The sequence below is a fragment of the Calidris pugnax genome, unplaced genomic scaffold (assembly GCF_001431845.1).
Source record: "Calidris pugnax isolate Ruff unplaced genomic scaffold, ASM143184v1 scaffold63, whole genome shotgun sequence".
NCBI classification, from domain to species: domain Eukaryota; kingdom Metazoa; phylum Chordata; class Aves; order Charadriiformes; family Scolopacidae; genus Calidris; species Calidris pugnax.
The window spans coordinates 962761-983217 of record NW_015090852.1 but is presented as its reverse complement, the minus strand read 5'-3'; the positions used below and the strand labels follow the sequence as shown (position 1 = coordinate 983217).

Genomic DNA, 20457 nt, shown 5'->3' with positions numbered 1-20457 from the left:
TGGGTGAGGTCAAAGTGAAAACTATGGTATCTACACATTAAAGGGCATTCAAAGACTACAGATTCAGCTAGTGGGGGGAACTTTCCAGGCAAAGGGTGTCATGTGGTGAAAGAAATGCATGCCAACAGACAAAGGGATGCGGCATTCAGGCGGATCATGAGAGAATCACAAGGGTTGAGGGAGATGGGGAAAGGGAAGGTTTTCATTTCATAAGCCTTTCACTTTTGGCATCCTACACCGATGCCATCTTCTGTAGCACCCTGTCATCAACTAAGGCGTTCTTCCCTACACAGAAGTTGAAAATAACTTCACGAAAACATCAATGATCCTCACCCCAACACAATCACATCAACCTAGGATTAAATGTGTAGCTCCTTGTATAATTACATGACAGCTCAGTGTTGACCAGGCCTAGGATAAGAGCAGCTGACCTTCCAGCAAGGAAGGCTGCTCGTTCAGGCTCTTTATCTTTCTCCCCACCTTGGGTCAGTGCTGGTTATACCATCTACAGGGGATCTTCAGGCTCTTGGGGACTGCAGGAAGAAGGTGAAAGTGCTGAAGGTTTATAAGAAAGTAAAACTCCACTAGAAAGGCAATGCTCTTTTCAAAGATATCCTTCTTTTTCCTGTAAGCAGGTATTCAGTCAGTTTGGCTCCAGAGAAAGGTCTCTTTACAGACACTTTCATACAGCACTTCTGTGTCTATTAAAATCTCTTGAGGTGACTTCTCTCATCATTTCCCAGTCATTACCTACAGTAAAGCAGTATTGAGATGTAACCTTACCCCTTCATTCTCTTTTTAGCAAAGCACTATACCAGCTCCCAAGGGCCTGTTAGAATAGATCCATGCATCTAACCTACATAAAGGGCAAAGCAGATCTGCTTTGATGGTTCATCCAGTTCAGGCTCCTCCCTTTTCTCGCTGCCCAAGACATTTGCAAGCTCACAGTAACTAACACCAAGTCCAAATATCCATTTGCAGTTCTAAAAACTGGAGCTGGGTTTCTCTCGACCTGACACCTGACCAGCTCAGAGAGAGAAGGCAGTGTTCCCTGTGCTGGTGGCTTTACCCCAGTTTGTAGAAATGGAGGATCCAGCCTTCTGAGTCTTACTTTGCCTGTTTTCCTGAGGCTGCTGAACTGTCTTTGTAGCTGACTTTGCTGCCTGTAACATTTTGAATGTACACTGTGTGCACGTATGAGGGAAACGGAAAAACAAGATCATATATTCTTATCAAACTAAGATTAACTGAGATTAATATATATTGCCTTTTTGAGTCAAGGACGTTTCAATTTACTCTGATGCAACAAGCTCCATTTTTTTTGTTTTCCGTTTTAAATAATGTACTGTGAGAAAATAGATACCCAACAAATAACTATATTGGCAAACCTTAATGCAATAAAAATATTAAGAGTGCATTGCCATTCCCCTCACCTCTCCAGCTTCAAAAGAAAGAATAATATAAATGGAATATGGATAAAACCCACACCTCTAGAAACTGAAATATGGCACAGTTCCAAGCACTCACAAAAAGAAATATGACTTACAGCTCAGCTTTTCTAGGTCTTATCAACTAAGTTTGCTATCAAGGTTTTAATGATTTTGGATCCTACAAAACCACACAGCTAAGGAAGAGCAAACTACTGCCTTTATCCTTCTATAGCTAAATGGAAGCAATGCTTGTTGTTGGTGATATCTACTGCGATCAGCGGAACAGAATCTGGCCAACCTGTATGACCCCAGCACAATCCATGGCAAAAAGCATCTTGCTTTTTTTTTACAGGATAAAATGGAGAGTGCAACTAGGTTTTTACATGGTATCCTCTTCTATACTAAAAACTAATCCAAAGACTACAGGAATGAGAACATCCCGGCAGGCTTCAATCAGGTCTTAAATGAGAACAATTCTGCCAGGCCAACACATTACTCCATCAGAGCTGGGTAGGGCCTCCATTAGCATCAAAAAGGGCACAGTAACATTTTCTGTCTGAACACCCTCCCTTTTTTCCAGCTCCCTCCCTGGGCAGCCTGTTCCAATGCCCTATCACTCTTTCGGTGAAAAATTATTTCCTAATGTTCAGTCTAAACCTACCCTGTTGGAGCTTGAAGCCGTTCCCTCTCGTTCTGTCACTAATTACCTGTGAGAAGAGACCAGCACCAACCTCTCTACAGTGTCCTTTCACGAAGTTGTAGAGAGTGATGAGGTTTCCCCTAAGCCTCCTCTTCCTCATACTAAACAGTCCCAGTCCTTACACTTAGAATCATAGAATCATTGAGGTTGGAAGAGACCCTTGGGATCATCGAGTCCAACCATCTCCCCTACTCTACAAAGTCCTCCCCTACACCATGTCCCTCAGCACCGCATCTAAACGTCCCTTAAACACATCCAGGGATGGTGACTCCACCCCCTCCCTGGGCAGCCTGTTCCAATGCCCGACCACTCGCTACTTGCTCAAGTGCCCGTATTCTTGATTCAGCTCAGTTCAACTCAAAGGTCAAAAAGCTCTGAAGGTCAGCGCAGCAACCGGCTAAACATCAAAGCAGAAAGGTCCTGGATAAAAGGGGCTTCCCTTACCTGCTGCGTTTGTTGCCTCTGAATCGCCCTCACCTTTGGGACAGGGCTCTCTCTAGAGGAGGACGACTGCTGCCGGGACCGGCTCCCGTTCTGAATGGGTTCGGTCACCATGGCCCCCGACACCCCCGACATGCTGCCCGTGCTCCTCAAAGAAGCGCTGTGTGGCAGGGACTGGGGTGCTTTGGCCCTGGCACCCAGTCCAGCTTGGTCCATCTTGCGGATCTGCGCTTGGCTGCTGCTGTTCTGACGGGGCAGGGCGATGGGGACGTGCTTGTCCGGGACGGTGTGGCGTCGGGAGAAGTCCTCGCTCTGCGTGCTGCGTTTGGTGAAGTCCTCCATGCTGCTGTTGCTGGGTCCACTGAGTTTGAAGTCTTCGCTGTTGCTTCTGCTCCGGGAGCTGGCAGTGCTCAGGTTCTCCAGGCTGGAGTCCACAGAGGCTTTGGGCATGGGTGGGGTTGGGTTGTTGAGATGGTAAACGGGGTTTTGGAAGGACAGAGGCTGGAGGCTGCCCTGTTGGTTTAAAGCCGGGTGCAGGGGCCTCCTCACCTGGGGAGCGCTCTGGGGCGTGCTCTGAGTTTCCCACAGCTGTTTGATGTTGGCCACCTGCGTGATGGAGAGCTGGCTGCCGGCCAAGCGCAAAGGCACGTCGTGCATCATAGAAGCGTGGTCGCTGTGAGCCGTGTGAGGATCCTGGAGGTCCATGAGAGAGATGCTACGTCCGTTGGGCAAGATGCTTTCCCTTTCATCCTTATCCGAGTAAGTCATGCTCTGGGTGGACGCCTGCTGAACCAACAGCAAGGTCTTGCCCCTAAAATAGCCATCTACGTTTTCTTGGGTTGGAGACTTCAGCTTATGCAAGTCACTGTGGAGTGGAAAGGAATTTGATTAATTTTTAAGCAGCCAAGACCCTGAGAGATCTGTCCCAGAGAAGTCTTTCTACCTCATTTAACCTCCCCCCTCCACTGAAAGCTTCAAGGAACCAGATTTCCTTTTATGAGCATTTTGTGTTCAAGTTAGAACACACTCTTCCTTAATTACCACTTATCTTTGAGAATTACATTTGATTCAAGAAGTGCTTCATCTTCATTCTTTTTTCACAGGTGAAATGCAAACCATTCCCACCAAACCCTTCCCCCCTTAGACACTTCTGTCTCCAGCAAGGCTTCGGAGCAGTTCAGATCCCATTTAACCCTTTGCCAGCATTATGTATTGCAGGGCTCTGAAGATTCAACAGGAGTTGTGTGAAGGCTCCTGTAGATCTAGATGTGGAGGGCACGTGACAAAACTGGCCTCCGTACCTGACAGTGCAGAACCTACTCTGAGACCACAGCATCCAAGCTCTTTGGCACCTCTGTCACAGCTTTTCATCTCAGATTAACAGCTATTACAGTGTGAGAAATGCTGCACTAAACAGAGGCAGGACTATTTTTGCTATTCCACTGGTAACAAGTTCCACCTCCAGCCCAGTTTTTTCATGAGCAGTAAATAAGCGGCCTGATGACCAGAAGGAGACATTATGGCTGACTGTGCATCCGGACACTCAGACTGGCAGTAAATTGCAAAACTGGGTTTTAGCAGCTGAAGTCACTGACTCCTAGAGACGTGTTTGAGTCCAGGGTTAAGTCAAAAGCTTCAGGTCTCCAGTGCCTCCTTGTGCAGCTCTTACTGGGACTGTGTGTCCCAGAGGCCCAAGCTCCCTGCTCCTACAGCTGGCCTGGGCAGATAGCTCAGGTGATGAAGTGCCCACCTCCAAGAGGCTTAGCGACCCCCTTATCCCGCATCTTCCCTCGAGCTCTGGCTGTTACATACCCATCAGTGGGGTCCTCAAATATCTTCTGAAGCCCTGAGGAGAGACTGCCACTGACGTTTGGACTAGAGCTGTGCTCAGTGAAACGCCTCAGCTGCTGCTGTATGGGCGTAGGGTTGGTCATTGATTTGGTGATATCGGCAAGAATACGAGGAAGAGGTCCCAGTTTTGCCACGGTCGCCTGTAGGAAGGAATTTTCACCCTAATTGGACAACAAGCACCGCGACATCCGCCAGTTTTTTTGGGTTTTTTTTTTGGATAACGATGCAGAGAGGCGGAGGGGTGGAGGTGGAAGGAAGGAGGGTGGGTGGTTGTGTGCGGGTGTGCCAGGAACCATAATGCAGTGTTACGGAGCAGCGTAACCACGGCGACGAGATGGATGGAGGAGACGAAACGGGGTGCAGCAGACATTGAGGAAAGAAAAGGAAATAGAAAAGAAATTAGGATTGACTCCCAAAAATAAAAATCATGCTCAATAAAACAAAAACTGTCGCCATTCCAATGCAAAACTCTCATGCAAAGCGCACTAAGTTCAGGGTGGGTGAGGTCAAAGTGAAAACTATGGTATCTACACATTAAAGGGCATTCAAAGACTACAGATTCAGCTAGTGGGGGGAACTTTCCAGGCAAAGGGTGTCATGTGGTGAAAGAAATGCATGCCAACAGACAAAGGGATGCGGCATTCAGGCGGATCATGAGAGAATCACAAGGGTTGAGGGAGATGGGGAAAGGGAAGGTTTTCATTTCATAAGCCTTTCACTTTTGGCATCCTACACCGATGCCATCTTCTGTAGCACCCTGTCATCAACTAAGGCGTTCTTCCCTACACAGAAGTTGAAAATAACTTCACGAAAACATCAATGATCCTCACCCCAACACAATCACATCAACCTAGGATTAAATGTGTAGCTCCTTGTATAATTACATGACAGCTCAGTGTTGACCAGGCCTAGGATAAGAGCAGCTGACCTTCCAGCAAGGAAGGCTGCTCGTTCAGGCTCTTTATCTTTCTCCCCACCTTGGGTCAGTGCTGGTTATACCATCTACAGGGGATCTTCAGGCTCTTGGGGACTGCAGGAAGAAGGTGAAAGTGCTGAAGGTTTATAAGAAAGTAAAACTCCACTAGAAAGGCAATGCTCTTTTCAAAGATATCCTTCTTTTTCCTGTAAGCAGGTATTCAGTCAGTTTGGCTCCAGAGAAAGGTCTCTTTACAGACACTTTCATACAGCACTTCTGTGTCTATTAAAATCTCTTGAGGTGACTTCTCTCATCATTTCCCAGTCATTACCTACAGTAAAGCAGTATTGCGATGTAACCTTACCCCTTCATTCTCTTTTTAGCAAAGCACTATACCAGCTCCCAAGGGCCTGTTAGAATAGATCCATGCATCTAACCTACATAAAGGGCAAAGCAGATCTGCTTTGATGGTTTATCCAGTTCAGGCTCCTCCCTTTTCTCGTTGCCCAAGACATTTGCAAGCTCACAGTAACTAACACCAAGTCCAAATATCCATTTGCAGTTCTAAAAACTGGAGCTGGGTTTCTCTCGACCTGACACCTGACCAGCTCAGAGAGAGAAGGCAGTGTTCCCTGTGCTGGTGGCTTTACCCCAGTTTGTAGAAATGGAGGATCCAGCCTTCTGAGTCTCACTTTGCCTGTTTTCCTGAGGCTGCTGAACTGTCTTTGTAGCTGACTTTGCTGCCTGTAACATTTTGAATGTACACTGTGTGCACGTATGAGGGAAACGGAAAAACAAGATCATATATTCTTATCAAACTAAGATTAACTGAGATTAATATATATTGCCTTTTTGAGTCAAGGACGTTTCAATTTACTCTGATGCAACAAGCTCCATTTTTTTTGTTTTCCGTTTTAAATAATGTACTGTGAGAAAATAGATACCCAACAAATAACTATATTGGCAAACCTTAATGCAATAAAAATATTAAGAGTGCATTGCCATTCCCCTCACCTCTCCAGCTTCAAAAGAAAGAATAATATAAATGGAATATGGATAAAACCCACACCTCTAGAAACTGAAATATGGCACAGTTCCAAGCACTCACAAAAAGAAATATGACTTACAGCTCAGCTTTTCTGAGTCTTATCAACTACGTTTGCTATCAAGGTTTTAATGATTTTGGATCCTACAAAACCACACAGCTAAGGAAGAGCAAACTACTGCCTTTATCCTTCTACAGCTAAATGGAAGCAATGCTTATTGTTGGTGATATCTACTGCGATCAGCGGAACAGAATCTGGCCAACCTGTATGACCCCAGCACAATCCATGGCAAAAAGCATCTTGCTTTTTTTTTACAGGATAAAATGGAGAGTGCAACTAGGTTTTTACATGGTATCCTCTTCTATACTAAAAACTAATCCAAAGACTACAGGAATGAGAACATCCCGGCAGGCTTCAATCAGGTCTTAAATGAGAACAATTCTGCCAGGCCAACACATTACTCCATCAGAGCTGGGTAGGGCCTCCATTAGCATCAAAAAGGGCACAGTAACATTTTCTGTCTGAACACCCTCCCTTTTTTCCAGCTCACTTATGAGAAAAGACCAGCTGCTCAGGGAATTCCAAGGTCTACTTTTAAGCACTGCCCTCTCCACCACTTAGTGGTGGAGCCTTAGTTAAGGCTCTGCAAAGTGTTTGCACTCCTGCTGAAGCCCAACCACTTCACTGCTGCAGGCCTTGATCTGAAATCACGTGAAGAACAATTATGAAATACCACTATCAAACATTCCTCTCAAAAAACTGTTGAATAAGTTCTCCCTGGAGCAGAATTCTGCTGCTCCCTTGATGTTTCCAAGTGTTTACTGTTGCTACGATACAATCTCTGGATTCTCCCTCCCGGGCCTCCAGCCTGCTTTACCTTATCAAGTTGGGACACAACCTCCCATAAGAGGGAATGCAAAACTGAGAGCTCTCTGCCCAGGTCGATGTAGCCCTCAAATCCAGGCATGTTGGAGATGGTATCTGGATTAGAGATCTCCAGGAGAAAACGCTTCATTCCTCCCCACTCATGTTCCAAAAAGTCATTCATGAAGGCCATATACTCTTCCTTGTTACCAAACCTGCAAAAAAGGGGAGGGGGGAGGAAACCCAGTCAACAACCTCCACACAGAGTAAAGTGCTTATAGACAATTACTTAAATGCTTAACTTCTGACTTGCCCTTCTGAAGATTTAGTCTGGGACAAACAAACAAACAAAAAGGACAATTTAAGAGATTCACTGCTTTCTTGAACTTATTTAAATACTAATAATTCACTGTTCATATTACGATCAAGGGCTCAACACATCCCTCTTCCCTCCCTCCAACAGACACCCGTTCTCCCCTCCCCTTTTCTCCATCTCCTCCCCTGTAAGAGACATGCCATGCCCTTTGTAACATTCAGCTGGGTATTTTGGAGGAAGAAAGAAGGAAAATCATGATCCTTGGTGGGAACAGGCTTTTTTTTCCTTTTGAACTAGCATACACACCGACATGCTAATGCACAGCTCTCGGTTTTATACTGTGTCACCTCTACTGAATTCAACACAGCTCAAATCTGCATGAGAAAAGGAGAATTTCTCTAGCTCAGCACTGAGGTGTCTCAAGGGGAACAGCATTCACATATAAGTGAGGAGTTTCCTCCTTTTCTAAAGCCGATTTCAGTTTGCCAGATAATCAGCTGCCTGCAAATATATGACTCCCAAAGCAGGGCTCTTCTTGCTCCAGAGCCTGCAGTGACTTGCAGCCCTAAAAGGCACAGATTTTGGTTTTATTACCACCACCTACTTAGCAAAATTGGCGAGATTCTGAATGACTTTAGCAATGAGTGTGAGCGTGCGAGACGTCCGGTCGTCGGGATACTCCTGCATGAGGCTGAAGAGGCTGGGGGACATGATGGCGGGGCAGAGGAAGCGGAGGAAGAGGGAGGCACTGATCAGGCGTTCGCTGATGTCCTGCTTGCCCCTGCTCAGGCATTGCTGCTTCCAAGATGCAAACACCTCCTTCAGCTCACGAGGGAACACGCTGAAAAAACAACAAACCAGGAAATAAAACCGCACGGGCGTTGAGCTGCAAGTTGAACCGATGACCAATCGCTTGAAATAATGATCTGTAAGAAAACATCAAGAGCTCTTTCCCCCACCCCCCCCCCCCCCGACTCTTTCTCTCTCTCTAGGCTAGAAATGTCATTAGGCATCTATTCTTAGATCCCTATTTAATCTGGTGATGCTTAAGTAGTCTTTAAAGCATCCCCTGTTCATATATGTTAAGTGAAGTCATTTTCAGACACACCGATTTGCGAGCTAAGAGCTACTTATCCATCGCTACCCTGGAGCAAACAGGGCATTAGGATACTAAAAACAAACTGAACCAAAATGAACTCATCTCCATAACTGAAATTCTTATATCGCTTGTTAAGCTCTCTCAATATCTCACCTCTGCTTCATCTGGAAGCAGAAAGGCCCCTCTTCTTTCACTGCTACTCAGAAACAGAGATTACCAGAAATCTCTCTGCCAGTGTTTCCTCCCTGTGATTTCCTGCTCAATTCTACAGATCTGAAGAGTCTGAAAGTTCCCTATAGACATCAAAAATTTCAGCTTTTTATTCCAAGTTCAAGCTTAGCTGTTATGGTCTGGCTTTATTCAGCCACAGCTCAGTATGTGTTCCCTTGGCAAAGTAATTCTGCAGAAGCTCCTGTCAGGTACAGCGTGTGGGACTGGAACCCCTCAATTTGGGCACAAGTTCCACCTGCAATATGGTGTCACACGTAGGAGGGTAGCAAGGAAAAGAAACGAAGGCAGTCTCAGAAGATAGATGGGTCTATGCTATTTCCTTGCACATCTGCTGTTTTCTTATCTTTAGAGGAGGAAAGGGCACCCTCTAAGCAAATGACCTAATGTGGGAGAAGGGGAGGGGAGATGCCTCACCAGTAAGAATTGATAATCTTGCAGAAGGCCAGCTCACAACACATTTTCAGGTTGCTCTGATGATCTGTTAGTTCACTGGATGAACATTTGCTGGGATCCACTTCACAGTTTTCATCTGACTCATACAAAGCCTTGATAAACTCCCCTGGACAAAGGGAAGAGGACGACAAACCAGGGTAGTTACATGAAAAGCCTCCTTGACACACCTTTAAATCCTGCTTATGTCTTCCCTTGGCAACTGCCTCTTCTGCTCCCTGGGTCTGCAATAGAGCCTCCAGACACCAGATGTTGGGGACACGACTCCTCCCAGCCCTTTCAGAGCAGAGCACTTGCTGTACCAGATCAGACGGCTGGTGCTCTGATGCTCCAGCCTCCCGTGCCCTCCCTGCCCCCAGAAACAGGCACAATAACAGGATGGCTTTGCTTACAAACCCTGCAGACACTTCACTTCCAGCCTGAAGAATAGGGTTTGACTTTCTACTCAAATTGTATTATCAACTATAAAATTATGAAATGAAGCTGTGCTATTTGTCTTCATAATTTCCCCAGGAAATGCACCTGACAACGTTATTTGTTTTTATTATTTCTAAATTTACCATTTTTTACAATTTTAAAAAGCGTCACCTCGCTCTTGAATAAAAGTAATACCTGAGTGCTAGCTAGATACTGCTAATTTTCCCAAACTCTTTTTTTTAGCAGCTTACATTTTTATAGCCTGCACCTTTCAAAATCCTTTGCATTTCTGTCATCCTTCTCTTACGGAATCACAACAGAAACTGGACATTTACAAAGTCAGATGAAATTTCCTTTGTTTGACATATTGGAATGAACCATGTTCTAGTTTTCATCCTACATATGCTAGAGCACCAAGTGATTTTCAAAATGTGTTGCTCACTAGGAAAAACTCTTTATTCATTCATTTAATGATTGAATGTCTTTTTAGCTCATCTCTCCTCAGATGATCTTGCTGGCCCCAACCTAAGGCCACAAGGCTTGTTTGTGCAAAGGGGGTTTGGTTTTTTATCTTTGTTTTCACAAAAACCCTTAAACACCTCCCAACCCTGCTCCCCAAATCTCAAGTCAGTAGTGTTCTTGCAAGTAAAGCAGGCAGAACATTTTCTTAAGCTTTTTTTTTGGGGGGGAGGTCCAAAAATTTTCTGCTGAGGGCATCTAGATCACTTACTTGCAAAACTCCCAGCATCACTTCTATTGAGCAAATTCTGTTTTATCTGTTGCTTACTGGATAATTTTTTTTTTCCTTAAACACATTTGAAATTTACTCTTTGTGGTCCACAAGACTTAATCATATATTAAGATGCTCTTACAGATGTATTAAATAGCTAACACCAAGCCCAATGCTGTTAATCCTTTCAAAGAACATGGCATCTGAGCAAAACGACATTTAAAACTTGACAAAGAATTAGATGGCTGTATTGTCATGAGCAATCTTGCCCTGGGCTACAGACAAGCTGGATGACCTTGGGGGGAATTTTCCATCTCTCACGGCTGTGATTTACAATCTTATCACTCAGCACCGATGCTCTAAATGATGTATTAGAAGTCATTAATTTTAAAATATTTTTATGTAATTACTGCACATTAAGGGGCTTGCAGTCAAATGTAATATACTTGTCCCACAGTTGATCATCCAGTCTGCTGAAAAGCATGGTACAAAGTTTTATGCTGCTCATTTCTCCGTAGTGAGCAAGAGCCTAGGGCTGTGACTTGTGCACAGCAGTTCCACCCACAAGAGTAAGACTACCAGAATTTAAGAAATGGCCAAAATGCACATAATCACAGACCGGACTACACTGTCCCTTGAAGCAATAATTTAGCCAACTATCTCCTTGATGACTTGCCAGTGTCTGGGGCTGCTGAGGACAAGTGAGACTGCTGGGAAAGCAAGCTGCTGCTTTTTTTTTTTTTGCCTTTTTTTTTTTTTTTTGTGAAAGGATGTGGTGTGGGTCTGGGCTTCGGTCTGATCATGTTTCTCTTGTATCAATTTCCAAAGCTTTCTTCATCCAAGAAGCAACAGGGGGATGGGTGGCTCATTGTGCAACTGTGGATAACAGAGATTGTGTGGAGTTGGTAAAAGCCAGCTGCAGCAAGACTGTGAGTTTCTTCGGAGAAAAGCTGGCATATTTTTGGTCCTTTTTATTGCAATATTAGTTGCGTGGACAGTAATCCCCAAGGCAGTGGCTTATGAGTAGAGCAGAACCTTTTTGTGGAGAGGGGACAACGATACAACTATTACAATCCACCCTGGCATGTAACCATGGACGTCAAGACCCCATGGGGGGAATGGAGTAGGATGCCACAGGTTGCCCAGGCAGTTTTAATGAGGTGGTGAATAAAGAGCACTTTGGATAAACACAGCAGGAGGCTCCCTAAACAGTCTGCACCTCTGCATCTCCTGCCCTGTACTGCTCCTCAGTAGTCCTGCAGCCCCACTCCCTCTGGCCATGTTTGTCTAAGGATTTCTGTTGGGGCAAGGTACCAGTTTAGAAGGTTAACATGAATGTTTATGAATTAATTGCTCCATGGCAAAGGTAAAGGCTGAGCAAGTCCAAGGGTCGTTCTGGAATGGGCCAGCATTACCAGTAGTTGCAGCTGAAGCACGTGGAAATGAATTTTCTTGTATTACCTGCATTCAACCCAAGCATCTCATGCTTAACACTTGTTAACATCACAGCTAATATTTGCTGTTAACTACAACAGCAAGTAAAGGAGACTGACTGGAGACACCCCAGCAATATGCACTTGTAGATGGGAACTTTGGTTGACAACAAGATACCCCTGAGGATATCTAACCCCCTAGGTGGTGGCACTTCAGCCTAAAGGGAGTGTAGGAGCTTCTTCAGCATAGAAGATTAGTGAAATACATGCTTCACATTAACTCTTTCAGAAATCTCCACCTAATTGGGTCACACATGATGCCAGATTCACTCCTGACACCACAACACTAGGTACCGATTTCAATTTCCACTGTTAAACTATGTATCAAACCCCCTTTTTTAAGCCTGTTCATGGAATCAGATGGAACAAACACCGTTGCCCACCAATCACTACAGTATTATACCTCTTCATCACAACTAGAGACACAAAAGAAGTTAACCACAAAAACATACTGTAGCGATACAAACTTTAAGAAGGACTCAGTTATATCAAATCAAGTTTGCCTGCCTTGGGTGCTACTCCTGCAGCTCCCTCCCATCCCACATTCCTAAATGCATGAGGTTTCAGTCACGTTGCAGCCAGTGCAGGGTCAGCCTTTGCAATGCAGACGGGCACTTTCTTACCTAGTGCATCGTGAAGGTACTTCTGCCCTACCAACTTTAGGTATTCCTCAATAGCTTTGGTAGCAAGCGTGTTCTCCCTGAAGATCAAGACATCATGCTCCCCACAACGATCTACCTCAGACATCACCAAATCCGTCAAGAAGTCCTGAAGAAAAAGGTCAAATGGCAAGAGGTTATTTTAACCAGACTCAGTCATGCCGGGATAACTGCAGAAGCCAAGGGGGAAGGATAAACAGAGGAGCCAGAGGATTACTGAAATAATTACCCAGCTTGGGACACTGGGTGCAGATGCCTCATGTACTATGGGCCAAGGAAATAGGTAGGGCTCCTCTTGGGTTCATTATAAAATGATACAGATCATAAATTCTAAAGCTAGAAGCAAAAGTCTGTAAAAGAAAACCTTTACAGCCAAGTTTGTGTTTCAGTTTAGATCCCAAACAGAAACCCTCACTAGTTCATCTACCAGTGGCTCTGTCTGCTGAATGAAACTGTGATAAATTTATCTTATAATACTGAATATTACAGACAAACTTGGATTTAAAAATCCAAGATGGAAGTTAGGCACAAGTTCTTACAGCTTGGTGAAATTTAAATGAGATGCCTGGCTTTCATCAATTAAATTCAGAAACCAAAAGTGGTTCAGGATTTGGGAAAAAAGTTAATCTATATGGCTTAACTGGAACTGTGTTCAAATGCCCAGGCAGGAACAATCAGCAAGCCTTGATGCAGTGAATAACCTCTTGATAGAGGCTCTAATTCTACAGTAATGCTTATTTCCTGAAGTGATAACTTTATGTGAGTCAAGGACACACTCAGCATTTCACAAGAAATACTTGGTATTTTGCAAGATCCAATTTCAGCCACAATAAAGTTCTCCAGGAGAGGAAGCATATTTCTCTTTTCTCTCTCTCTTTTTTTTTTTTTAAAACTGTTCCAAAAAAAAGAACCCCCCAAACCCCAAAACAGACCACCACTCTGAATTAGGGCTGAGTGATACCTGACTTGCTGGTTCTGCTGTGAACACCAACATCCTCCAAACAGTTCAAAGAGTGCTTTAGTAAGGTTTCATAACCCCATTAACTACAGAAGCCATAATGCATTGCTAGCATTTGAGTGTAAAATATGCGGAACAAAGTATTTATGATAAATATAGATCAAAAATACATTTAGCACTCTTGGTTTTCAATCCATTATTGCTGTTTCTTTTCAGCAACATCTGAGAGAATTATTTTCACCTGGCACAAACCTGAACATTCAACTGCATCACCACTAACATACTGTGAACTGGAAACAAACTCTTAGCAGCTTTAGGTTACGGCAGCCTAAAGCTGCTCAATGCTTCCAGTAAATAGAGGTTCAAACATTTAGGCACTGGAAAGGTAAAGTAAAGTTATAACACTCATTTATCTACCTGGTGCAGCAAGTACTACAGGAATCCAGAGGCTGTTTTCCACCAGGATTTCAACACAAGCCTACAGAAGCTATCCCACCTACCGACTCCTTTTGATCAGACAAACAACTTGGTAATGAATGAGTTCCTATCACACACTGTCCCAGAGCACTGGCCTTTCCAAGACATGTCAAGGAGAGAACAGTAGAGAGTGGCACAGGATTATGCAAACATAAAAGGACCTTTTTTGGAACAGCTAAATTAGGCTGTCCCTTGGATGTTGCTTACAGCCATCCTGCCACTTCTCTAACCCCCTAACTTGTGTTTGGTCCTGCTTAACTTGCTCTTGCTGGTATTGCCAAAAGAAGCTGACTACAGCTCAGTACTACTCACACCCCCACTTGGCAGGCAGCATCCAGATAAATCAATGCTTGTTAATGCTTCTCACATTTTACCAAGACCCACAGAATATTCAAAGAAACTGCTGCTCACTCCAATTGCTGCCTCACAAAGACCCATCAGCGTGCACCCAGAAGTTCTAATCACCTCCTTGGGGCAGGTGGGATCACCATTAACCAAGTATGGATTCTCCAAATGGCTGTTCAAACGCTGGCCAAATCGATGTTACCATTGATTAGCTGACTTAGCGCTGAATCAACAATGGCACCCTGCTACTCATCAGAGACTTATTTATAGAGGTAATTCTCCAGCTTACTAACCTCTTACCTCTTGCTTAGTATCTCTTATCCTGTATCACTATTTTAGAAATGCAGAAAAGGGTCCTGAACACTCGAGTGCAGGCCCTAACTTTTCAGAATAACATGAAGTTATACAGTCCTCCCACTTAATACTTTGTACACAGTATCTTTGATCCTTGTATCAACTCTTTAATCATTGTTTGTGCTGTGTCTATCTACAAGCCTTCCTGGTAGATGCAGTTGCCCACCTTTGAGACCCTTTTCTCAGCTTCACCCCATAAGGCAACTTCTGCTGTTGCTTATGGTCATGGGCTTCCTAGTTTCTAGCTGAAAAGATATCAACTCCTGTGTCTATCTACAAGCCTTCCTGGTAGATACAATTGCCCAAGTCTTTTCAAATACTTTGAGACCCTTTTCTCAGCTTCAACCCCTAAGGCAACTTCTGCTGTTGCTTGTGGTCATGAGCTTCCTAGTTTCTAGTTGAAAAGATATCAACTATCAGGAGTTGTTTTGACAGGAGTCACCTGTCCTTACCTTAGCTCTCCCAGTGCTCTGAAGAATGTGCACCAAAGCACAAGCCATCTCTTCCTTATTCCTCACGCTGATCACAGGTTCCAGCACAGAACACAGCATGGTGTAATTGCTGGTGACAAACTCTGCAAATTCTTTGTATTGCTCCATGGGCAAGATGGTGATGGTTTGATAACGGGACTTTATCCGAATGGAAGGTCCCCCTGATTTCCCTTTGTTGGGTGTAGGTGTGCTGACTGGGTACCATTTTTCCACAAACTGGCGACCAGTTACACTGGCCATGGGAATGTTGACCAGTCCTACGTAATTGTTCTTGTCCTTTTTCTTCTTCTTCTCCACATCCTTGTAGATGTGAACTGTGATGCTGTGAAGAGGTGGGAGACCATAAAACTCAAAGTGCTCTCCCCAGAAAATGTTATCTGCTTTTGTTTTGCTGGTGGTGCGGGCAAAGAGAGTGTCATCAAGGCACAGCTCACAGAAGTACTTCTTCTTAGGGGCCAAGTCCTTTGCCTCAATGATCCAGAGACGAAGCACATTTTCAGCTCGTCGGCAGTTGTCCTGTGCAGAAGAAAGAGCTCAGTTTTGATTCAGAATCTCTAAAAATTGAACATTTTGTCTTGCTAAAGCAGCAGCAAAGGGCTGCCTTTGGTATCCAAGGCAGGTTCAGACTCAGAATTCAGAACCAAATTCTCTGATCTTCAGAATCAGAATCTCTAGAAAATCGGGCATTTTCTAAAGTAGAGGCAAAGCGCTGTCTTTTGTAAGTCAAAGGTGGGGACTGGAACATTTTTCTTCTCCAAAACCATTTGAAATGGTTTAGAAAACAAACACTCTGCACAGGAGCCACTCCAAAGCCACTAGACTGGCATGGCACAGTGCATTGTTTAACTCTTGTGAATAACTCCCTTGAGGGTGGTATGCCAGCTATGGAGGTAACTTATCAGGTATTTCCAGCTGATCAATAACTGGAGTCCCCTTCTCACTCTGGCTCAAATTCCTTTTGTTTTGTTTCCAACTGCCCCCAAACTGTGCCCCCACAGTAAAACATGAAACCTATGACGCCATGTACCATCCTTCTGAGGTGCATGGTATGAGAAATCCAGTCTAAAAGATCCTAAGCAGGCAGTGGGGCAGAGCTCAGGAAGTACATCAACAGGTATTTATTCATTAAAGGTTTGACCTACTGCACTCACTGGAATAGTACACAGCAGCTTCTGATACACTGATGAGCCGACTTCTCCCCAGACTAAATTAATTGAGGATGCATCTGTGGGAAGCCCTGGTACACTGGACTAAAATCCAATCATAGCACCTTCATTCCCCTGGTAATCTGATTTCCACAGTTGCTATTACCTTATTCGGCTGCACTGTTCTGCGTAGGTTTTCCATCCACTTGTCCCTCTCTGCTGCAGAGGAACAACTGAAGCATTTACTGCCACTGGAATAGGTTACCTGGAACACATAAAGGACAGGCTGAGTTCAGGCAAGCCTAGGAGACATTTAGGAGGCTGCCAAAAAGCAAGGAAGAAGATAAGCAATGCTTGAACAACAAAGCAAATATGAAAAAAGCAGGAAAACAATATGGGCCCCTAGAAGGCAGAGAGGTTAAAAGGCCCAAAAGATTTAAGAGAGGAAATGAAAGTTGGTTCAAATTAATACAGAACTAAAGAAACATATGAAGAGCACAAGAAGCTCCCCTTAAAGACTTTTAAACAAGGCTTTAATCAACTAGTTGATTTATTTTTTTAAAAAAACACTTGTTAATTGATCCATAGCTATTAAACGTTTGCAGTTTTCCCCATTAAGTCCCAGAGGCAGATGATTTGATTACTAACAATGTAAAGACAGAGAGAACTAACAATGTATGAATATAAGGCAAAGCACGCTGGAAATGGTGTCTTCAGGAACCACAAAATGTTTCCAAGGATTCATCTATCCAGCAACAGTCTGAAACAAACTGAAGGAGTTGTGCTCTGATCTGGCCCCGACACCAGATGCCCCACACAACTCCGCTTTCACGCAGGAGGGAACCACCTCGGTTTCTTTCACATTTACGTGGCCTGACAAGCTTCATTTACTCTTTCTAATTCATTTGTTCACACAATTAAAAAGCACTTTGAGGCAACAACCTCAGAGCTAAGGTGTTGCCAGTCTTTTCACTCGACTCCCCGAACCTAAGCAAACCGGAATGTGCTTCCAACCAGAAGAATGAGACTGAAGCGAACAGGAACAGTTCGTGGATACATCCCTAGGGAGAAGGGCCTGATATGCTGGTTTTCTGCCAGAGCAGTTTTCCAGACTGTAAACAGACCTTTGGTCCAGAAATTTACAGGCATCTGACTAATCCTGCTGAAGCCAGACTGCCACACGCCCCTGCGTGACAGATTAGGATGGCCTTAGACACATCCAAATCGCACAATCGCAGAATCACACGGGGTTGGAAGGGATCTCTGGAGATCAGCTAGTCCAACCCCCTGCACCATGAATACGCCGTTGGTCCTGTGAGGGAAGGATTGTGCTCACACACACCCAGCCTGTTCCTGAAGCAAAGCGAAGAGCCACGTGGTGCTGCGCTGCAGCCCGCGCTGAAACAGCAAGAGGATCTTTGCATCCTGCTCCGCGGTGCAATGGACACGTCGCAGTTATGAAGCTTCTCCTTCAGCAAACAGGCTGAGCTAATGGAAGGGTGCTCTGACTGGACGTGGTATTTTTCTAAATTTAATTTTAAGTGAATTTAGAAAGGATGAATACACAGCTTATGAACAACAGTATGTTTGAACTATACATCTGCATGCAAACTACAAACGCTCCGATATTTATCGAATGAAAGAGATTTTTGCAATTAGAAGACACGGTAATTGAAAAAGATTTCTCTCCACGGAGTGATTGATGCCATTAGCCCCAAGGACTTCCAAACTGCACGCCAGTTAGACAAGCCCCCACCCAAACCTCAGGATAGCAGAGGCTGCAGATCTGTTCTCCAATTACAAAGTCACCGAGCAGCACGCTTACTGCAAGGGCTCAGACCGACCGACAGCGTATAATCGGCTGCGTGTTTGGAGAGCGTTCGTTACCTCAAAGCAGAAGTCTTGTCCAAGGATACTGCTGTGTAGTGGTTTGACAAAGACTTTTTCTTCTGACCCAAGATCCAGGGCCTCCACGGCGCTGCCTGGGCTCAGTAAAGACTCATGGGAACGGGACTCTTTCAGCTTCGGCAGCCCACGTGACCTGGAGGAAAACACGGGGGGAAAGGAAACATCATTTTACTGACAATTACCACAGGAGTTGGCAAGATCCCAGAGAAAGCTGCAACCGGGGTGTTGATGCACGACAATTTCTACAATTAGCCTGTAAACCTTATGAAAATAACATTGGAGCAGTAATCCCAGACTCCTAAGGAAAAATCCACCTACTCCAGCCCAGGAATTCCATCCCCACTGACGTAGAAGTTGGAGGTGCTGAGTTAGAAATTAGAGGTGCTGAGCCATCAGTGAAAGAACAGCAAACCAAAAAGTTCCGAACTTAACTGCTGAAATTTAAAGAAACCCTACAGATAGGTTTGGATATATATTACTGAAAATATTTACTACTGTCTAGATTACTGGATAAATGTTATGTATTAACAGCACAAAGCACACCAATCTCTCAGTCTCTAAACCAATGCAGACTGATGCTCTCACTGGAGCAGACGATCCCCCCATAAAACACTTGATTTTTCTCAAAATACAAAGCCTTTCCACTAAAGTCAAATATGCAAATTATTCCCCACTTCACAATGCTCAAGTCTGTTACCTACATTTAAATCTTACATTTTCTTCTTCAGCTGCTTCTTCCAGTTTTAATAGTTTCCTTTTTTCCTTTTTTTTTTTTTTTTGATACCTCAGTTCTTTTTTAACCTCCTCTAACACATGCTGCTTTTCTTTTTCAGTTGACTGTCCTGTAGATCTTTGAGCTCTACCAGAGCTGGCATCTCCCAAATTCAGAGTACCTTTTTATGAAGGCAGTCTTCTCTTTGTCCCCACCAGTTCTTGAATACCACTTAAAGACATATCCTTCCCTCCACTATGGCATAGCTTTCGGCAACCAACAGCAACAATATAAAATGCTCCAACACTTACTTTATTTTCCTGATTCAATTAAATGCAATATTTGTGCACAGTAGGGAGTTCTGCTGTCAAACAGCACTGTAAAACATGCTCAATTTATAGGTGACAGTGGCTTCACCTGTGTTCCTTCTAACTCCAAGTGGACACCTGGCCTATAAGCTTCTGCAATAAAGTCATATGATACTTCAGCATAATTAGCATTTCTACTTCAAATCTAACTCCAAGTGGACACCTGGCCTATAAGCTTCTGCAATAAAGTCATATGATACTTCAGCATAATTAGCATTTCTAATTCAAAAGACAAACATGATGCATACACACATTTTATTTTACCTCTAGCTGGAACTCAGTCAAAGCCTTCACAGATGACCAACAAGGACGAAGAGCACCAAGTCCCAGCTTAGCAGAAAAGGAGCTGTTTACTTGGCAGGTCTAAATTTTTTTTAAAGATATCAAAACTCCTGCTGGTCCCTATGCCTATTCAATGATCCACACAAGTGTGTCCATAAATATGGTTGCACACCCAGCCAGTGTGACTGAGCACAAAGAAATGCCCTGAAACAGTGCTTTCTCACCTGTTTGTCCTCACAGCATTTCCTCTTTTATTCAATTCCCAGTTTCAAGGCTCAGTATCAAACAGAAAACATCTAAAAAATGCATTTATGGAGGAGCGAAAAGCACAGCTACCTCTAACAGCTTCCTTAATTTTGAAAAATAAGTAGTTTTTATATATTTCCCTCATATCTCTGATAAAAAAAAAATCCTCGGTTTTTGTAACCTTGGCAATATCAAATTTCCCCTACCCTTGAGCAATCCTACAGGGAAACAGAAAGGAGAAAAAAAAACATTTGGAAAAGGCGTCTTCAGCACTTCTAAGGCTGTCTTCAGTACTTCTAAGGGGTTCTTAACAAAAACTTGGATATCACAAAGGATACATGTAAAGCAACAAGCAGAGTTCATCTGACAGCTCTTTTGTACAAAATGAAACGCTGAAGGTATTTTAGTAGATTCGCCTTCGAAAAGATTTATTAAACAATAAGGGAGAACTTTGTTCCCATGTAATAAATTGCATGACCTAGGTGCAGGCAGCAAAAACCTTTCATCAGAGGGATATTACAAAGACAC

At 43.9% G+C, this 20457-nt stretch overlaps 1 protein-coding gene across 1 annotated transcript in view; it reads right to left on the bottom strand.

Moving 5' to 3' along the window:
- RASAL2 (RAS protein activator like 2) overlaps window positions 1-20457 on the bottom strand; it is a 184420-nt gene that overhangs the window by 28807 nt on the left and 135156 nt on the right. The window contains exons 6-14 of the mRNA XM_014943486.1: window positions 18301-18454; window positions 16580-16678; window positions 15230-15784; window positions 12608-12752; window positions 9309-9453; window positions 8169-8405; window positions 7262-7463; window positions 4384-4562; window positions 2575-3436 (exon numbers count right to left, since the gene is read on the bottom strand). Coding sequence (XP_014798972.1) covers window positions 2575-3436; window positions 4384-4562; window positions 7262-7463; window positions 8169-8405; window positions 9309-9453; window positions 12608-12752; window positions 15230-15784; window positions 16580-16678; window positions 18301-18454 — 2578 coding nt within the window. The remainder of the gene's footprint in view (window positions 1-2574; window positions 3437-4383; window positions 4563-7261; window positions 7464-8168; window positions 8406-9308; window positions 9454-12607; window positions 12753-15229; window positions 15785-16579; window positions 16679-18300; window positions 18455-20457) is intronic.